This window comes from Hemitrygon akajei, chromosome 8, assembly GCF_048418815.1.
Source record: "Hemitrygon akajei chromosome 8, sHemAka1.3, whole genome shotgun sequence".
In the NCBI taxonomy this organism is placed as follows: domain Eukaryota; kingdom Metazoa; phylum Chordata; class Chondrichthyes; order Myliobatiformes; family Dasyatidae; genus Hemitrygon; species Hemitrygon akajei.
Window position 1 is genome coordinate 141,270,501 of NC_133131.1, and position 20,840 is coordinate 141,291,340.

The 20,840-nt window shown below is 39.8% G+C and overlaps 1 protein-coding gene across 8 annotated transcripts in view; it reads right to left on the reverse strand.

Moving 5' to 3' along the window:
• Positions 1–273: 273 nt before the first annotated feature.
• znf438 (zinc finger protein 438) overlaps positions 274–20,840 on the reverse strand; it is a 263,069-nt gene continuing 242,502 nt past the window's right edge. For 4 of the 8 annotated variants that reach the window (XM_073054773.1, XM_073054777.1, XM_073054778.1 and 1 more), the window contains one exon: positions 3,658–10,787. In XM_073054773.1, the coding sequence (XP_072910874.1) occupies positions 9,845–10,787 (943 nt within the window). In that variant the 3' untranslated portion in view covers positions 3,658–9,844. Of the gene's footprint in view, positions 1,473–3,657; positions 10,788–20,840 lie in introns of those variants that run through there. The other 4 variants (XM_073054776.1, XR_012100042.1, XM_073054775.1 and 1 more) reach the window with 4 other exon arrangements.

Genomic DNA, 20,840 nt, shown 5'->3' on the forward strand with positions numbered 1-20,840 from the left:
CCAAATGACTGCACGGGCAATTTAAGGCCATGATACTCCTGACTCCCAGAGCTCAAAGTACCATTAAGGAGCATATTAACTGACTGTTGAACCAAAGCACTCTTTAGTATTCCATCTCTTATTCAAAGCATGGTTAGCTAAAACAATAACTGGGCAGGTACTAAAATATCTTGAATCGGGATCTAATGTGTTCTGCCCATCATTACAATTTTTACAGCTGGCAAATTAAGTTCAAAATTCAAAGTTCAAAGTAAATTTATTATCAAAGTACATATGAGTTACAATATACAATTGAGATTCATTTTCTTGCAGCCATTTACAGTAAATACACAGAAACAAGACCAATGTGCAAAAGATCACAAACTGTGCAAATACAAAAAGAAAAAATAACTAAATATTTTCTAAAATACCTAAATAATAAGGATAGTAACAAATAAATAAGCAATAAATATTGAGAACATGAGTTAGAGTCATTGAAAGTGAGTCCATAGGTTGTGGGAAGAGTTCAGTTTGGAGGGAGTAGATTTATTCCCTTTGGTTCAAAAGCCTGATGGTTGAGGGTTAATAACTGTTCCTCAACCTGGCGCTGTCAGCATGAGGCTCCTGAATCTTCTTCCTGATAGCAGCAGCAAGAAGACAGAATGGCCTGGATGGCGGGTGTCTTCGATGATGGATGCCATTTTCCTGTGAAACCGCTCCATATAGATGTGCTCGATGGTGGGGAGAGCGTTACCTGTGATGGACTGGACTGTATCCACTACTTTTTGCCAGATTTTCTGTTCGAGGGCATTGGTGTTTTCATACCAGGTTGAGATGTAACCAGATTTTCGAGATGACACTGAGAACACACGGCGATGTTATGCAGGCTACTTACAAAACCTCTAGATCTACCTCTTCTGAAGTTATAGATATACCTCTAATGCGAGTAGAAAGTCTAAGCCAATAAGGGGTTCAAGTGTATGTAAAGGTCAATCAGGAGAAACACAAACGCTCCAGAACAGTTTCTGTAGTTTTATTCCTCAGAAAACTATCTCCTGGGGCACTACTTTCAATTCCCTTTTCCATGATCAGTTCAATGTAGTGAATTTACTCTGAGCTCCAAAGGTCAGTTTGAACTGCTGGCCCAGGCTCAACTTAAATCAAATCCAATCTGGCTACTTACTTTGCTTACATACAGTAGACATGTCAATCACATGCCATCATGGAGGATACGGAATACGTAAGCCTGCAGCAACAAGAGTCGGAACAAAGTATCATGCAATTCCTTGGATTATCCAAAAGCCGTAAACAGGAAAATAAAATTCTCAACTATGTGTATATCCACAGTTTCTCCAAGGAGGCTCAAACATCTTCTAACTTCCTCCATATTCATCGATCACCTCTGCAGACATCCCTAGCCGTGGCATCAGGACTAAACACCAGACATCCTGTCAACTCCCCTGGATTGATGGCATTTCTCTGGTGGGTGCATTCTGTTCCCAAATAAAAATACAGATGGTTTCTGAAGGACACAATCGGAGCCCCTCATTTGAGCTGTTAGATAACAGTGGGCCACATAATGTACCAACAAACAATTCTAATCAGATGCGCTTTATTTTAACAGAATCCAGTCAATACCTGCAACCTAGTCATTGGTTCATTTTACAGAACAGGTAAAATCATACCAGATTTTATTTTGGGCTGTAACTGATATTGGTCCTTATGCTGCTTGCTGATGCTACAAAATGACTCTCAATTTTTGAAATCTGTAACATTAAGCTGTTTAAATGCCTTGATTTCAACATGATTCCAAACTAATTTAAGATTAACACCTGAACAATCAAACTTCAACAGAGCAGCATTCTTGAATGTGGTGCAGTGGAATATCTGCAGACAGCCATGCCTTCCTAGAAGCTCATCATGTGCAGTAGTATCTATGATACATATTTGGTCTGATGCTCAGAAACTGAAATCTAATTATGTTAAGAAACACATGCATCTGTATCAATAGTGTGTGCAGCCGTTTTAAATTCTAGATTTCTACAACTCATTTTCATGCAACAACTTCACTAAGAGATAAGAGAAAGCATTTATGTAATACATTCCTTATCACTCCAAAGGTATCAAAATGCTTTGTAGCAGATTAAATTGTTGCAGGAAAGCACATCATTTCAAAGCCACAAAAGCAAATGACCAAATAATGGTAGGAAGTAGGAAGAGAAGTAATTGCTGTAGAGTAGATGTTCAAGAAATGATTGAATATCAGAGCATTCGATACCAAGTTTTAGATAAGAATGGTGTCGTAGACTGCCACAGAGTGATTGGCAGAGTCACTCTAGCTACCATTTGTGACTTGTGTCTGATTCAGTTGTGTGTCAAGATCCCAAATCTGATTTGGTAACTGTAAAAGTGACAACGTGTAGACCTGGGAAATAGATAATGGAGGGCTTAAGAATGTATATTTTTTTCTTGTAAAAGTAGCAAAGGGGACAGTGAGACGTCAATGACATGGAGATTGAAAAGGAAAACTGGACAGTCACCACTTTTATTTTATTTTATTGAGATACAGCACAAATAAGATAAGTCTTATTGATAAGATATAATTACAGAGGACACAGAGCGAGTTGGAGGAGAAAGCAGAAGGCCTTGGCAAAAAGCCAACAACCAGAAGATTTGGCTGGGCAAAAGAAAGACAGGAAGCAGCAGAGGAAATCCAGAGGATACTTATAGACATGAGAGTTAGTGGCATCTTGAGTGAAATAAAACATCTTGACAGGGTGGATATGAATAACGTATTTACTCCTTTAGGAATGACTAGAAATAGGAATCATTATTTTACAACGGGTTACCATTTAAGATGGAGATGAGGTGAAAATATTCTTCTCAGAGGTTCATGTCTCCACCATGGACAGTCCCAAGCCCAGCTGTGAAAGGAGGAGAGTTGGGCAAGAGGTTATCAACCCCATCCCTTTAAAAACAGTTGAGAGAGTGAATATGGTGATGCCCACAGCAGACACATGAAACTATTACCAGAGAATTAGAATACAAATATAAAATATCGGAAAGGCAACAGCAGATCCTAGATGGACATGGAGGTAAGACATTTAAGGAAATGGCTTTATGAGATAGTTGCAGTGGAAACATTCCAAAAGAATTCTAAGGATATGACCAACATACAAGAACTGTTAAAGGAGGATGCCAAAGACAATTTTACCAGAAGTTCAAATGGATTAACTTGCTGTGGACACCTCATACAGGATGTCATCTGTGAATCTTTGCTAGAGCTATTTTGGTATTGTGAATTGAGCAGAAGCCAAACTTAAAGAGTTCAAACAGGAATTTTAAAAGCCGTCATTCTAAGAAATTGGTTCACATAAACTTATAACAAAAAAGTTACTTGTTCACGTACAAGTTCGTTGGTTCTAAAACATTACCCTCTTAATGAGTCAACTGTATGACATTCAACTTGTTTTTTAAGTTGCATCCATTGCAATAAACGTGCAAGCTCAGCATACAGGTAATTTCCACGGCATAGAGAAAATGCAATGTCAGTAACATTAGTCTGTGAATCAGCACATCCCAATTCTGTAACTTCATCAAAAATATTTATTTCTTCAAAAGTCAACTTTGAACCCCTTAGGCAGAGAAAAGTTTGAACAAATTCACAGTACCAATGCATTTACTCAACTCAGAACATTTATTACAAAAGTAATCTAGTTTACATAAGAAGTTTAATCAAAAAACAATGTAATTGCATTTCTCTTAATATGCATTAACAGGATTGAGTAAATGTGTACCAGCTTTCATATTATGAAACAAAATCATTGTAGATTTTACCTAGATATAAATTAAGTTTTATTGTGATAATATGAAGTTAACAAGATAAAGAAGTAATTGGGTGGACATTGATTTCGCTCAGGATGGGAAACAGATAATGAGAGCTTACATAAGAAACCATGCTTTCTTTCTTTTTTAGCATTGCTGGTTGCAAAAAGAACTCATGAAGATAATCTCCTATAATGCATCATATAATACTGCATAAAAATGCTACTTCTACTGGACCACTGGTTTGCATGTGGTGGGTCTAAATCGAATACAGTGTGTTCCAGCCCACCTACTGCTTGACCTCATTCCCCAAGCTGTGTGTGTCTCAGTGAATTCAGCCGACGTGGAAAGTGAGTAAGCAGAAGAAATGGCTGCATTAGGGAATGAATGCTCTTTGCAATAAGATGTTATTAAAAATCTAACCTAATAAAGAAACATGGGATCATTATATTTACAACATATAAGCTCTATTATATGAATCTTAGTACATAAGCCATTCTTGTGACAATTGCATTTTCAAAACTAAAAGATTGAGATTTAGAAACCAAACATTAAAGTAAACTTTACATTAACACAAACAGAGCGGGCTTTACTTCCCTATTATCTTCTCTTTTACGTTTCCAATTTTACAGCAAATTTTAAAATAATAATATTTAGGAAAATATACACTTCAAGGTTAACATTCTCTTAAAAAAACAACTCAGTAGTTAACATCATCTTGGTTTTATTATCTATTTATGTCTGGTTCCATTTATAAGCCAACCTGGTTTGAACCTAAAACATTTCCTTTGATTACCACAACAGCCTTTAGATTTATTTGTACTCTACAATACTGACACAAAACATTTAACATCACACAGATTATAGCAGTTTTTCCTTGGGTAATGTGTAACTAATTACAGGGGCCAAGCTACGTACATGTACACAAATGAAAGTTATCACTCATTTCTCAGAATCTCTTAAGTATTTTTCCATAAAGGAAATCTAAGAAAATTCTACCAATGGCTCCAGATAAACTGTTCAGCTACAAGCCAATATAAAGTTATTCCAAGTCTTCCACTCTGTGGTCCTTCCATGAAAAACCCATTATCTTCTCTCCTCCGGGCATATTTTTGTGAGGATCAGTGCTCACAAACTGAAGTGTTACTTAAAATTCAGGTTTGAATAGCACTTCTGACTCTGTTCCATCTCAACATCCTGTTTAAAGGGAGAATTCAATCTTCATGAGAGACTGAGGATACACTCAGAACAATTGCTTCAAGCAGGGATTTATTCAGTTTATGCAAGGAACACACCAAAAATACAAAAATGTGAACTGAAGTGGGGTGAGAAAGGATTAATGAACAGGTGGCTATAATATCTAAATTTTCCATCAATGGAAGTCTTAGTAGAGCACTTACATAGGCTATATGAAATAATAGTGTGCAAGAAAATTTGACACCTTGAAGGATTTGTTCTATCACAAAAAATATGTATAACACCACTGTGCCAAAATGTTACATATTCCAGGTTATTTGACAACTCAACAGAGTTATCTGTTTTAATTTGTCTATGCAGGTAATTCTCTTCAGCTCTACAAGTCAGACATATTAAATTAGTTAAAGTAGTATTTTTAGTTTCAATTCTTCAAACTATTGGGTTTTGATTTATGTTCCTTTATTGACTTTCTTTCTTTCTTCTCAATCCTACACTAATAAATACTGCACCATTTTTGTGCAGCTGATTTGGGCTCTTCCTGTTCCCTTTCCTCCTCATTATTCTGGTGCCACACAACGTTATGCCCTCTGCATGCCTGACAAATTCCAGCTCCCATTTGTTCACACTGTCTATTGCAAAAGATTTTCTGTACATTTCTTAAATTTCAAATTTTACATTCTATGGAATCTCCACTCAAACAATAAAACAGGACTTTAAATGACTAATCCACTGCTAAGTTCAAGGATCAGGGAGCAGCTGTGGTGTCATTTCCTCCATGACATCAACAAAAAAAGTGTACTGAAAAGAAAAAGAGATACAGAATTGAGGAGATGTCTTTGATATTTGATGCTTTGAAAGCAAAAGGCCGCAAATGGTACTCGAGCTCTTCTAAAATCAATGTAACACAAGAAATCTAGCCAGACTCCTGCAGTGTTCTTTCTATATGTAGATTCTGCCCATCCATTCCAGTAGAGGAAGTAGAGAGTTTTAACATACAACATTAGGGTTGATCAACTGGTTCTTTGCTGCCCTGTAAGTGACTTCTGAAGTCACAGAGTGACTCCTGGACGGAATCAGGCCTTTTGGCCCAACTGACTGATACTGACCACAGCATTCTCCCTGCTAGTCCCAGTTGCCCGTATTCAGCCCATAAGCCTCCAAGCACCTCCCATCCATGTACCTATCCAAATGCCTGAAATGTTGCAGTTGCACCCGCCTCAATGATGTCTGCGCTGCATTGCTCTAAGACTCTATATAATAATACAAAAGAGGATGCCAAAAGTTGTTTTTCAGATATATAGAGAGTAAAAGAGAGGCAAGAGTGGACATCTGACCATTGGAAAATGACACGAGAGAGATCGTAATGGGGGACAGATAAATAAGTATTGTGCATCAGTCTTCACTGTGGAAGACACCAGCATTGATTTCTTTGGAGGAAATCTTGCGTAACAAACCTGCTGGAATGCTTTGAGGAGATAACAGGCAGGATAGACAAAGAAGAGTCTGTGGATGTTGTTCATTTGGATTTCCATAAGGCTTTTGACAAGGGGCTGCAGGTGAGGCTGCTAATCAAGATAAACACTCATGATTTTAAAGGAAAGATAGCAACAGGGACAGCAGATGATACAAAGGTAGGTAGGTGGAGGGGTGGGGGAGTATTGTGAAAGCAGGGAGTCTGCAGAAAGACTTGGGTAGATTAGGAGAATTGGCAAAGAAACGGCAAATAGAATAAAGCAAAGGGAAGTCTATGGACATGAAGATTGGAGAAAGAATAAAGATGTAGACTTTTCTAAATAGAGAGCAAATTCAGAAGTCGGAAGTGCAAAGGAACTTGGGAGTCTTCGTGCAGGATTCCCTAAAGGCTAATTTGCAGGTGGAGTCAGTAGTAAGGAAGAGCTGTGGTCCCCTTATCCAAGAAAGAATGTGTTGGCAATTGGCTCTATTAGCATAGTGATACAGTGTGCCACACTATTTTCCCAAAGTCCAGTTTTAGAGAACCTATGCCCATTCTAGTTATAGAGCAAATATCACTACAGATGGTCTTCTTTCCTTGCAAAATATCCTATCATGCTAACATCAATTCTATAAGGTGCCAACCACCATCACAGGCTGAACCAAATTGTTCCCTGGTAATGTGTTCCTTTCAAGTCTGAATACAGGTTAATATCCTCTCTAACACGAAGACTGCCAAATTCCACTTGCAAAACACTATCAAACTGCACACTACTTCACTTCTTGTGTTATTCAAGGTAATCCTCATGTTCATACCTTTTCAGGCTTCCATACTCCATATACTTGATCATCTTGTCTAAAATTTCACTATCCATAAGCTCTCTAATCCTGCTGAACCATTATACTGTTTTTAAAAATTATTTTAATCTTTTGCTTTAAATCCTTCTGTAATCGTTTCTTTCTCCATCTCTGCAAACTCCTGTCTTAAAAACTCTTACAGCACTTTGATACATCCACAACCTCTTCCCTTTCGCCTAGTGATGCAAGTGGTGGTTATGCCCAATCTTTGAAAATTCCTCCCTAATCTAACCATTTCCTTGTTACATTCTACTCCCCAAATCCCATCACCCTTACCAAACTAGTTTCAAGCAATCTTTCTGTCAGGTTTCTTATTTGTTCCTTGGGACCTTTCCTACCTTACGCGACATACGGTAAATGGAAGTTGCAGTCATGACGGTGCAAGATCTGGATGAAATTTGTGAAAGGAAGAACAGCTCATTGTTAAACCTTCAGAAGCATTCTAGGACAAAACATGGAAATATAGGAGGGGCACTCACTGGAGAAGACCAAAAGATTTAAAAAATTAATATGTAAACAGAGTTTGCTATTGACTAACTAAACAAATCTTAACAAGTAAAACAAATTCCCTTCCCCATTTCAACAATTCTTTCCATCAGATCTCCTGCTGTCATACCTAAATCTCCCACTAGCAAGCTGGAAACTGACTTGTTCCTAAGATTTAATCTGTTACAGAAAAATTCCAGAGCACTTCGCCAAAAGATATAATTGATCCCACACTAAACTAATAATTTGTCTCATACAATGGTAATTGAAAATATTTTTGTCTTTTTAAGCAGTGTGGAGGAACAGAGGTGTCTTGGGGTCCACATCCATAGGACCCTCAAATTTGCCATGCAAGTTGACAGGGTGTCTTTCTTCATTAGTTGGGGGATTGAGTTCAAGAACAGTGAGGTAATGTTGCAGCTCTATAGAATCCTGATTAGATCAGACTTGAAGTATTGTGTTCAGTTCTGGTCATCTCATTATAAGAAGGATATGGAAGCTTTAGAGAGTGTGCAGAGGAGATTTACCAGGATGCTGCCTATATCGGAGAGCATATCATACGAGGATAGGTTGACCTAGCTAGGGCTTTTTGCTTTGGAGTGAAGGAGAAGAGACTTAATAGAGCTATACAAGATGATAAAAAATATTGATGGAGTGGTCAGCCAGTGCCATTCTTTCGAGGGCAGAAACAGCAAATACAAGAGGCATAATGACAGGAGGAAAGTATAATGGGATGTCAGAGGTTGGATTTTGACACTGATAGTGGTGGGTGTATGGAATATGCTGCTAGGGGCAGTGATGCAAGCAGATACATTAGGGACAGTTATGAAACTCTTAGATTGGCACATGGATAAAGGAAACATAGAGGGCTGTGCAGAAGGAAGCATTACATTGCTCTTAGAGTAGGTTAAAAGGTCAGCACAACATCAAAGCTGATAGGCCTGCACTGTGCCATACTGTTCTATGTTCTATTTTAACCTGTGCATCAACTAAACAAGGTTGAGTGAATTTGCTTTGCTTTCAACTCCATATAAAATGTATTACTTAGGAATGTTGGTTGTGTGTCACTTCAATAATTTGTTTTTCTTACTTGTTACTCAGTCTTCTGGAACTCTTACTTGAATTTGAATGCATACTTCAATCTTCCAGTTTATCCATACAAAGGTTTTGTAGAAACTATACACAAAGTACACATATCAATGTCAAGCAAGAATAGAAACAAATCCAGTTGTGATATTCCTACAGCCAAATGATCGGTTGCAGTCACCACTTGGGCTAAAATTCCAAAAGCTGCAACTGCCCACTTCATATTATACCTCCTTGCAAGGAGCGGGAAGGGAGGGGAACACTGAAGGAAGAAGAAAAATACTGCATTCAATTAAATGTATCAATGAAACTGATAGAATAAATACTTCTTCATTTTCTGGACTTTTGGGGCACAATTCCAACAAGCACACTACTGGTGTAGTGTTAACTGACCATTTAGAACTGAGAAATAAAACATGATTTTTGCTTTCATGACCACTAGGAGGAGACAACAGTGAGGGCCTTCTTGATGCCTCCAATAACCAAAGAAAATACCACACTCCTTCATTTTACATGAACGTGTACATTTTAAAGTCAGGATATAAGATTTATACTTCATATCTTGATTAAAATATTCAATTATGTTAATCAAGTCAACCATATGTTCTGCTGCTTTTATAAGCTGAGTCCCACACAATTTATGGCTGTCACCACCCAAGAAGCTACACTCGTATCTATAAAACAATTAGACATTTTGCTTAACTGAACTACCTAATTCTTTCCAAATCATTCCCTTTTTCTTTTTTTGGTCTGTACTATTTCCTATACAACATTTTACAGGATCCCAGGACAGTTTAATTTTTGAAAACCTTTGTACAGTCTGATCACGTTTCTCCATTGTTACACCTAGATACACAAGCATAGCGTATTCTCTGCACTAACATTTGTGATTAATATATCATGGTTCATGAAGGTGACAAACTCACCTTAGGGGTTCTGTCATTCCAGCAGCACTTGAATTTCAACCACAATGTTTAGATGAGGTACAGAACACTTGAGTTTCAAGACCCTTAACAGTTAATGGGGACTTCAGAAGGCACTTTGGGCATTGATGTTCAACGTCCCCTTGATGAAAAACAACCTCTTCAGTGCTGCTACTTCTGCAAGTTGTGCAGAAAAAGGTCTTTGAACAAAATGGACATGTTAACTGGGAAGAATCAAGAGACTTCTCTGCTCCACCAATGCAATTGCTCAAGTGTACCTTGCACTGATCTACAATCCTTCTCCCCTCATGGAGATCACAAAAGGACGTAGCATCTGTAATGTGTCTGCAAAAAGGTTCAGTGCTGACAGCACTGTGCTCTGATGAAATCTCAGTCTGTTCCTCATCAATTCTGCAATGATCAATTAAGGAATTAAAGATAGTCCATAGAACAGCAGGATCTTGGCACTTATGATAACTTTGCCAGTGCCTGAAAATTTCAGACTTGCTTTCGTATTTCTGTTTGCATAAGATACAATTAAATCCAACATTTGTAAAAAATTGTAGTTTTTTAACCTCAGGAACTGTGCTCACATCTGCAGCCTCTAACTGGAGCTGTTCTTTGCAATGCAAGACCATATGCTTCTTCAACTTAAAGCAAGAGTGGAACGCTTCTTCACAAATACCACACTTTACCACATTCTTCTTCTCGCCAAATTGCTTCCAATAGTTTGCTGCATGCTTGAAAAGCTCTCGTTCTGTTTCCGCACTAGAGTAAATAGGAAATCCACTGATGCATCTGCTTTTCTCTTTCAGTGATCCCTCTTCCACCCTCAGCTGCAGCTCTTCCTCATGAACACACAGCAGGTGAAGTTTCATATCAATGAAAGTGGGGGTAACAATCTGGCAGCGGGCACATTTTATCTGCAGGGCACCTGGGACAGCTACTTCAGCTCCTGATTGCCCACCTTCAGCTTGCTTTCTAAAAAGACAAAATTACAGCAAAGCTAAAAGATTTAACAAATCAACCTTGGGAAATTAACAATTTGTTCCTGAATCTTGTGAAATACAATGCCAGAAATAACAGTTTTTATCATAAACACACACATAACTGCTAGAGGAACTCAGCAAGTCAGGTAGCATCTGTGGAGAGAAATAAATGGTTGACACTTTGGGCCAAGTTCTATGTTGACTTTTGCAGGTGGACTGATAAGTATAATCCATCCAGCCTTGGTCTCCAGTCACTGGTGCTTAACACAGTAGCGCTATCTGACACCAATTGTAATCACGTTTTCTCATATGGCCACAGTGAAATAAATGGAACATCATTGTGTGGCCTGGAGTATAAACAGTAACAACACACATGTATTTAGTGCTAATAATCAAAAAGACTTCCCACCTGGGAAGCAAATATCATCTGCTAATGATCCTTCTGTCCTTAACTTCAAAGATTACCAATATATTGTGAAAAATAAAGGAAGTCCGAGAAAACTGATTAACTTTGAATCTAGGATGGTAACATTTAAAATAAATTTTCACAAGAACAAAAGAAAATAGGAGTAGGGTAGGCCTCTTGGCACCTCGAACTTGCCCTACCAGGCAACAGAATCATGGTTGTAGAGAATCATCCATGGTGCTAATCTGAAGCTAGTACCACTCGCCCATATTTGGCTTATATCACTCTAAACTTCTCTTACCGGGAAACTTATAATTGCACCTATGTCCAATGTTATGATTGTACCTACTTCATCCACTTCTTCTTGTAGCTCATTCCATAAGTGCACCATCATCTGTGTGAAGAAGTTGCCCCCTTTCACCTCCCAGTTTAAACCTATGCCCTTCAGTTTTTTAGTTCCTCAGGATAAAGACCGTGCTGCATTCATCTTCTCTATACCACTGATGCCATAAGGATATCCCTCAACCTCCTACATTCCAAAAATTAAATTCCTAACCTACCCTATAGCTTAGTTCCTCCAGTCCTGGCAGCTATCTCATAAATCTAAGAAATAAGACACAGGAGCAGAATTGGGCCATTTGGCCCATCGAGTCTATTCTACTATTCAACCATCCCTGATTTATTATTCCTCTCAACCCCATTCTCCTACCTTCTGCCCAAAACCTTGGAAGCCCTTACTAATCAAGAATTTATCAACCTCTATTTTAAATATACCAAATAACTTGGCCTCTACAGCCGTCAGTGGCAATGAATTCCATAGATTCACCACCCTCTGGCTAACAGAATTTTCCCTCGCATCTCATCATCTCTAGGTTAATTATGTTGTTCCTGTAAGAGGGCTACCAAAAATGTACAAATACTCCAAATGCAGTCTTATCGGTATCTTGTATAACTGCAATGTAATGTTTGAACTCAAATACTGAATGCTCTGGCTGATGAAAATCAACGTGCTTAACCACTTCTTCACCATCCTGTCATCTGTGATGCTGCTTTCAGGGAACCAAGTCCCAGAAAACACCCCAGGGCCTGATCATTCACTGTATAAATCCTACCCTGATTTGACTTCCCAAAACCCAACTTGGATAAACTGAAAGCCATTTAAAAATTCTCAGCCCACTTATCTTGCGGATCAAGATCTCACTGTATTTTTTGATAAACAATCATTAGTGATCTAACAGATTCAACTTCTTAGATAATCATTTCATCCTAAGAGTTAGTCTACGGAATTGACTTTGGACAGCCTCTAACAAGTATAATCACAATTATATAATGGGACCAAAACCAAACATGTGTGGCCTCATTAATAGTACAATTCAACATGCAAAAGTGATGAAACATACATTTCTTACATGAAGAAATATCTTTAGCATCTTAATCAATTTGAACTTTGCAGAAGTACAGGAAAAGGCGGAGTGTCATTAGATCTGATAACAGGTTGGAAAAAAAAGCAAAGCCCCACTGCAATCGTCATCAATTCAGTGGGCTCTTTATGATATTAACTTATTTCTCTACAAGCTTATTCGCTTGAATTCAGCCTCTAAATTGGAAGCTTGCAGATTTGGCTATAGGATGGGTGGTTTTCAGTTTGGTTGGAAGGGGAGGAGTTCTACTAAATTTGCTGGCAAGCTGAAGGAAACATGCCAACATGTGTTGTTCAGTCTCAGCAAGTACAGTATCCACGTCCTCCTCCAGAGTAACTCTACCAAGAAAAACAAAGGCTTACAAGTGTCTGGATTACTTCATGATCTCCAATCAAACAAGTGTCCTTATATTGACTTGCATAAAAAATTTGAACTGGAAGAAAATGTTATGACATTGTACCTAATGCAATTATTCTAGACTAGTATTTGAGCAAGTAATTTAAAATGTTTTACTATTGAATGGGTTCTCTCCTTTTTTTCTCCAGCTGCCAGCTCAACTCAGCTGTAAACGAGTTTCATTCGCCAGTAAACCTTCTGGTTCTACACTGCTTTCCACCCAGAAATATCACAGGGTCACAGAATAAAAGCACGAGAGTACATATTAATAGCACCATCATTAAAGGTGAAGAAAAGCTGATCTGACGTTTTATTTCCACAGCACATGCACGGTGAGTAATGTGACACATTTCCTAATATGGTGCCCAGCTATTCGTTACCTAATAAAACCACAAGTTACACTATCCAACGCCCAAATCATAGGTTTGATAATCCTTTTCAAAAACCTGCAGCAATGAAGCAACATTGAACAATGCAGCACTTAGATTAAATAATCAACAGTGGAAAAGCTAATCTATCAGAAAAGCAACCTTCAAGACAATTTTACCATGGAGAAATTCAAACATTCTTAAGAGGAACTAACTGTTCTCTATCAGGACTAAATTGCGTTCATAAAGCAATTCATCTTTACAGTACTTCACATGAAAGAGAGGAATTAGGGTGAGGGAAGTGTTGTAACAGGAATTCAAAGGCACTTCTTTTGAAGAGCTTCTGCATTGGAAGCAGGAGTAAATAATTTAGGAGAAACATAATAGATAGCAGAGGTATTTAGTTGAAGAATTTCCCTCAAATACAACACAGAACAGTACAGCCCACAATATCGTGCTGAATTAATTAAGCTAATGACAGCTAATCCCTACTGCCTGCACATATCCCTCAATTCTCTGCATCTTCTCGTGGCAATCTAAGTGCCTCTTAAATACCTCTATTGCATTTGCCTCCACTGCCACCGGGGCAGTGCTTCCCAGGCACCAACCACTGTGTGAAAAAAAAACTGCCCTACACATGCCTTTGAACTACCACTCCCCCCACCACCCACCTTAAATGCTAGACTTTTCAACCCTGGGAAACTAGACTGGCTGTTTACTCTATCCATGCCTCTAATAATTTTATAAGTGTTATCAGGTCTCCCCTCAGTTTCCACCATTCCAGAGAAAACAACCCTTGTTTGCGCAACCACTTCTAACAGTACATGCCCTCTAAATCCAGCAGCAACCTGGTAAAAATCCCCTGCACCTTCATCATTGCCTCCACATCTTTCCTAGAACAGGGCAACCAGAATTGGATGCAATTCTCCAAAGGTAGCCTAACCAGAGTTTTAAAAAGTTGCAATATAACCTCCTGACACCTGAACTCAATGCCTCACTAATAAGGCAAGCATACCATATATTTTCTTTACTGTCTTATTAACTTATGCAGCCACCTTCTGGGAATGTGGATCCCAAGGATCCCTCTGCACATCAACTAGTTAAGGATCCTGCACACGGGCATGCTGTCTTGGTGTTGGAAGCATGGCAACACTCGTGGGCTTCGCTCCGCACATCCTCGGGATTGTGTTGGTCACTGATGCAAATGATGCATTTCGCTAAATGTCTCGATGCTTCAATGTACATGTGACAAACAAAGCTAATCTTTTTTTCTTTAATTAACTTTCCCATTGTAGGCTTTACATTTGATCTCCCAACGTGCAAAAACCCAGATTAAGCTCCAACTGCTATTCCACTGTCCACATTTGCAACTGGTCTATACCCTGCTGTATCCTTTCACAATCTTCTAAAATTATCGATGACTATCCAAGCTGCTAACAGTCTGAGTTAACTGCAGATGGATGCATGAATAAGAAATGACATTCAGTCAGATTAAACAAGAGCTTGGCTAGGAAATATCTCTGGAGAAGATTTCACTTAGAACTGGATGAGTCTGTGGAATGGTTGAGCAGATTGATTCTTCAGTATAACTGGGCAATGTCCTTACCAGTCTTCTGCGAAGTGAGCATGTAGTGTGAGGAATGGGATTAATACAAGCTGGCAAGCACCTAATTCATCCTTATGAACCTCCTCATTATATTTCAAGTACTCACTGGCTTTGGAGCTTTTTGAACATTTCTTACCTGGAATTATCATCAGCAAGAGTAAATGATGCACAACCAAACACAATCTTAATGTGGACAAATTTGATTTCTAACTTAAAAGATCTTCTGTTAAAATAGGAATGCTCTGTCTGTGTATGCACTACTACTCAATTGGTTGGTGGAGAGGAGAGGGGTGGGGGGAGAGAGAGGTGGAGTGGGGAGAGAGAGAGGGAAGGAGAGGGACGGCGATGAGGGTTGGGGATGGCTGGGTTTAAAAAGTCAAAATGTAATCGGCAACTGGTTGTACTGAACGTAATTTGTTGGTGTTGCAATAAAAATTAGTTATTAAAAATAGACACAAACAATGGGAAATTTGGGTTCATTGAATAACTGGTTACCAAATACCATGTGATGACACTGAGGAGAAAGCATCATTCAGCCCAGATGATGTCACAGACTATACTTAGAGACCAAATATAAAAAAAATGAAGATGAGACTCCTAATCCATCCAAACAAATCACCAGAGGGGAGAAAAGGATTCTATGAATTACATAACTGCATGGGTCAACAATATTTGTACTGTTTGTGCAGTAAGTATAAAGTTACTTCATAAAACATGAGTCACAATCAGAGGAGAGACTGGGATGGATTTTAGAGGCTAAAGGATTTACAGTACTGGGGCCAAAGAATGGGACCCTGTTCGCATTCCAAACCAGCCCAAACAGGATTTCCGAGGCAGTGTGTTAGGATGTATTAGGAGTGGAGAAGACCGAAGCAATGCTAGAATGCGATAAGGATGGAGGGCTAGTAGCCAAGTTATATGATTGTTAGTTGAAGATAATGAAGAATGAAATGATCGACACTACTATGGTCACCGAAGAGGCAGCAGAGAACTTGGTCATACTAAGCTACTGGTTCACAAATAGAGGAAATGTAGCTTAGAAATCAAGTTTCTCAACATGAACCTGAAAGAAGTTTAAACATAGACAGACCAGAGCAATTACAACAGAAAACGCTGGAAATGTCTGGCAAGTCAGGTAGTTAAGAAAAACAGAGTGAATGTTTCAGGTCAAAGGCCTTTCATCAGCTCTGGCCTAATGAATTCTTCCAACATTTTGATTTTATTTCAAATTTCTACTATGTGCAGTTCTTTGATTTTGATTTTGGATAATGGTAGACTGAAAGAAGAAAATCTGTAAGAGTTAAATAGCTGTCATTACAACTTCTCACTTCCACATTTTTAAAGCACTTGTTACTGTAACATTTCAAGTTTCCTGCCACCACACTACCCTCACCCTCCCTATAGACATGGCGCAGCACTGAATACAACTGCTTTTGCATGCTCTTTTTAGGGCGATCATGGCTGACCCTCACACACAACTCCACTTATGCTTGAAATTCAAGTATCTGTCAACTGCTGCTTTGAATTTATAACTGAACATTCAGTCCTCCAGGGTCGAGAATACCAACACTGTGAGTCAAGATATTTTTCACCTCAGTTCTAAGTAGCCAACCCTCAATTTTCAGACTTCCATGGCCACTAGCTGACTGTTGCAACTTTATAGTTTGCATGTTTAGATTCAATCATAAATACTGGCAATGAAATTAATATATGAGGTAAAATTGCCATAATATAGAGTACAGAGTGAACGTTATATCTCCTGTTATAAACCCTTCAGCTAAGGTTGTACTTGCTTGTGAATCCTAAACTGCCTTTTCAGCAAATCGACTAACATCTAACTTCACTTGAAATGGATCCTTGGGCTTGTAGGGGAAATTACCATCCTATTTTTCATTTCTTCACACTAATGGAATTTGTAATATTTTACCAGCCTCTCCTGTTTCCATTCAGAATAGTCCACCCACCAGCAGCTATTCACGTAATCTTTCTCTCAAGACATTAACTTTTATTATGTTTCTTCCTACAGTCATATTGAAATATCACTGCCATTTCACTGTCTCCTGTTTTTTCTTTAAGTTGCAAGTAATTTCACCCACGCCTTCTCTTTAATTTTGTTTTTCCTTGCTGAACCACTTATTTTGCAGTTGTAATGTACAATTGCAATTAAAATTTTAAGTTATTTCTTTACCCTAGATGCTCACTGGCCACATAATTCTGTTGTTTTCAGATCTTGAATCCTCATCCACATTCCCAACAGGAATGTTGGCTAATTGTTAAATCTATCATTAATTGAAAATGAACTGTTGTGCTTATGGAGAAAATGTTAATCTTATTATTCATCTATTCATACCAATGGATTGTGTGATATTTATCAGCCTCTCCTGTTTCCATGCAGAATAGAATAGTCCAACCACCATCTGAGTTACTTATGCATTCTTCGCCTCTTTAAATGTTATTATATTCCTTCACTCAGTCATAATGAAATCTTTTCCATATCACTATCTACTATTTTCTTGTTAAATACAGTAGTGGGCAACTTTTCTCACATCTTCTCATTATTTTCTTTGGTTTTCATTACCATGTAGTTATTTTTCCAGTCCTCATTAATGACCACAACATTTTTTATTGATTCTTTAGCAACGCACACAAAATGCCAGAGGAAATAAGCAGGTAAGGCAGCATCTATGGAAATGAATAAGCAGTCGCTGTTTCAGGCCGAGATCCTTCTTCAGGACTGGAAAGAAAGGGAGGAGAAGCCAGGTTAAGAAGGTGGGTGGGGATGGTGAGAGGAGAACAAGCTAGGTGTTAGGTGAAGGCAGGCAGGTGGAGGAGGGGGATGAAGTATGACACTGGAAGTTGATAAATGGAGAAGGACTCCAATAGGAGAGGAGAGTGGATCATGGGAGAAAGCGAAGGATGAAGGTAACCAGGTAAGGTGATAGGCAGGTGAAGAAAAAGGGTAAGAGGCTAGAATGGGGAAATGAAGAAAATGGAAGGGGAAGGAGGAAAATTTGTCATATTGGAGAAAATTATGTTTATATCATCAGGTTGAGTGGGGTACCTAGCCAGAATATGAGGTGTTACTCTTCCAACCTGGTAGTGGCCTCATTGCGGCAAAAGAGGAGCCATGGACAGACATGTTGGATTTGGAATGGGGATAGGAATTGAAATGGGGCCATCAGGAAATTTCACTTCTTGCGGATGGAGCCAAAGTGCTCGACAAAACGGTCCCCCAATCTATGTTGGGTCTTACCAAAGTAGAGGAGGCCACACTGGGGGCACCAGATACAGTAAATGACCGCAACACATTCGGACGTGAAGTGTTCCCTCACCTGGAAGAACCGTTTGAGGCCCTGAATGAAGGTGAGAGAGGAGGAAGAGAACAGGCAGGTATAGTACTTCTGCCCTTGCCAGGAAGGAGATTAAGAGGCAGGAACGAATAGATAAGGGAATCACAGAGACAGTGATTCCTGCAGAAGTCATAGAATAGAGGGGAGGTAAATATGTATTTGGTGGTAGGGTCCTATAGAAGATCGCAGAAGTTGTGGAGAATGATGTGCTGGGTGTGGAGATTCATAGGGTGGTAGGTGAGGACACGAGGAATCCTATCCCTGTTAAGTCTGCAGGAAGGTGGAGTGAGCACAGATGTCTGGGAAATGGAGCGGATGCGAGTGAGGGCAGCATCAATGGCAGAGAGAGGGAAGGCCTGCTCTTGGAAGAACAACATCATCTCTGATGTCTTGGCCAGGAAAGCCTCATCCTGGGAACAAATGCAGTGGAGATAAAGGAACTGAGAAAAGGGAATAGCATTTTTTTTTAAACAGGAGAGGGTTGTGAGAATCGGTGGGTTTATAAAAGACAGTTTGTCTCTAGTGATGGAGACAGAGAGATCGAGAAAGGCGAAAGGGGAGAACCAAGTGAATGTAAGGGCAGGGAGGAAGTAGGAGGCAAGTTGATGAAATTGACAAGTTCAACATGGGTGCACGAAGCACCAATCCAATCATCAATATAGTGCAGAAACAGCTGGGGAACCTTACCCGGGACGGCTTGGAACATGGCCTGTTCCATATAGCCAATGAAAAGAAAGGCATCGCTGGGGTTGATTCAGGTGCAGTTTGGAGAAAGTGGGAGGAGAACCAAAAGAGAAATTCCTGAGGGCAGGAACCTGTTCCACCAAATAGAGGAGGGTGGTGGTGGAGGGGAATTGGTCACGTCTTTTGTTAAGAAAGATAGAGAAATTTTAAGGCCTTCTTGATGGGGGAAAGAAGTGTATAGGGATTTTTCCATGTGAAAACAAGTCAGTCAGGGTCAGGAAATTGAAAGCTTTTGAAGAGATCAACAGCATGTTAAGTGTCATGGATATAGGTGGGAAGCAACTGAACTAAGGAAGATAAAATGGAATCGAGGTATGCGGACATGAGTTGAGTCAAGCAGGAGCAGGCAGGCAGCAGGCTTATCCAGACAGTTAGGCTGTGTATCTTGGGTAGCAGGTAGAAACAAGCAGTACAGGGTAAGGGAACCGTGAGTTTGGTGGCCATGGATGGAAGATCTCCAGAGTTGATGAAGTTGGTGATGGTATTGGAGACAATTTTCTGATGTCCTGAGCGGGGTTCTCTTAAAGGGGTAAGTAAGAAGTGGTGTCTTAGAGTTTCCGCCTGGCCTCAGCAAGATAGACTTCAGTCCGCCACACTACAACAGCACCCCCTTTCTCTGTGGGCTTGAATGGTGAGATTGGGATTGGTGTGGAGAGAGTGGAGGCAGTGCTTTCAAAAGGGGTAAGGTTCGAAGAGGAGAGAGGAATGCTGAAGTTGAGCCAGATAATGTTTCGCTGGCAATTAGGGATCAAAAGACCCAGGGCAGGCAAAGAACCAGAGTGGGGTGCCCAAGAAGAGGAGGAGAGTTGGACATGGGACACGACCAGACTATGTAACAGCTTCTTCCCCCAAGCTATCAGACTCAATACCCAGAGCCTGGACTGACACCTTACTGCCTTATTGTCCTGTTCATTATTTATTGTAATGCCTGCACTGTTTTGTGCACTTTATGCAGTCCTGGGTAGGTCTGTAGTCTAGTGTAGTAGTTGTGTGTGTTTTTTTTTTCTCTGTGTTCTTTTTTTACGTAGTTCAGTCTAGTTTTTGTACTGTGTCATATAACACCATGGTCCTGAAAACGTTGTCTCATTTTCACTATGTACTGTACCAGCAGTTATGGTCGAAATGACAATAAAAGTGACTTGACTTGAAGGGGCCATCAGTGCAGAGTGGGGAATTCTGCCATCGAAGTGGGGTTAGAAACAGGGATGTCAGAAACATGAAGAGCTTGCTTTTGTGGTGGGCGCAGGACTCGCTGAGGTGTGGTCACGGTTAAGGTCCTTGCTGAGAATGAAACGTTCCACCGCAGGGAGAAGATCAGAGGGAATGATGAAGACATAGCAGGGATTAAGAACTGGGATCAGGGGGAATGAGAATTGATGGCATTAGAGGAGAAGGGAGGGTTGGCTGCTCAGGGAAGGTAGGGTGGAGGGAAGATGGAGCCTCAGAGGACCTAAGAGATGATGGGGAGCCTGATAATCCCAGAGTTCCAGTGCTGTGGTGGTGGTGTGGAGGAGTGGAGACCAGGAACCCAGTGACAGTAAAAAAAAAAGGTCTCAACCTGGAGGTTGCTGCGGCTGAGGTTGGAGCTGGAGGAGGAGCAATCTGAAGGCATCTTGGGCCTTTGGAGTCAAAGTTGGGGATGGTGGGATATGCAGTCTGGAGCCACCCAGGGCCATTGGAACCGGATGGAAGAGATAGCAGGATCAGAGGTGTCTCTGCATTCCACAGGGACTGCTTCCTCTGTGATTTCCTTG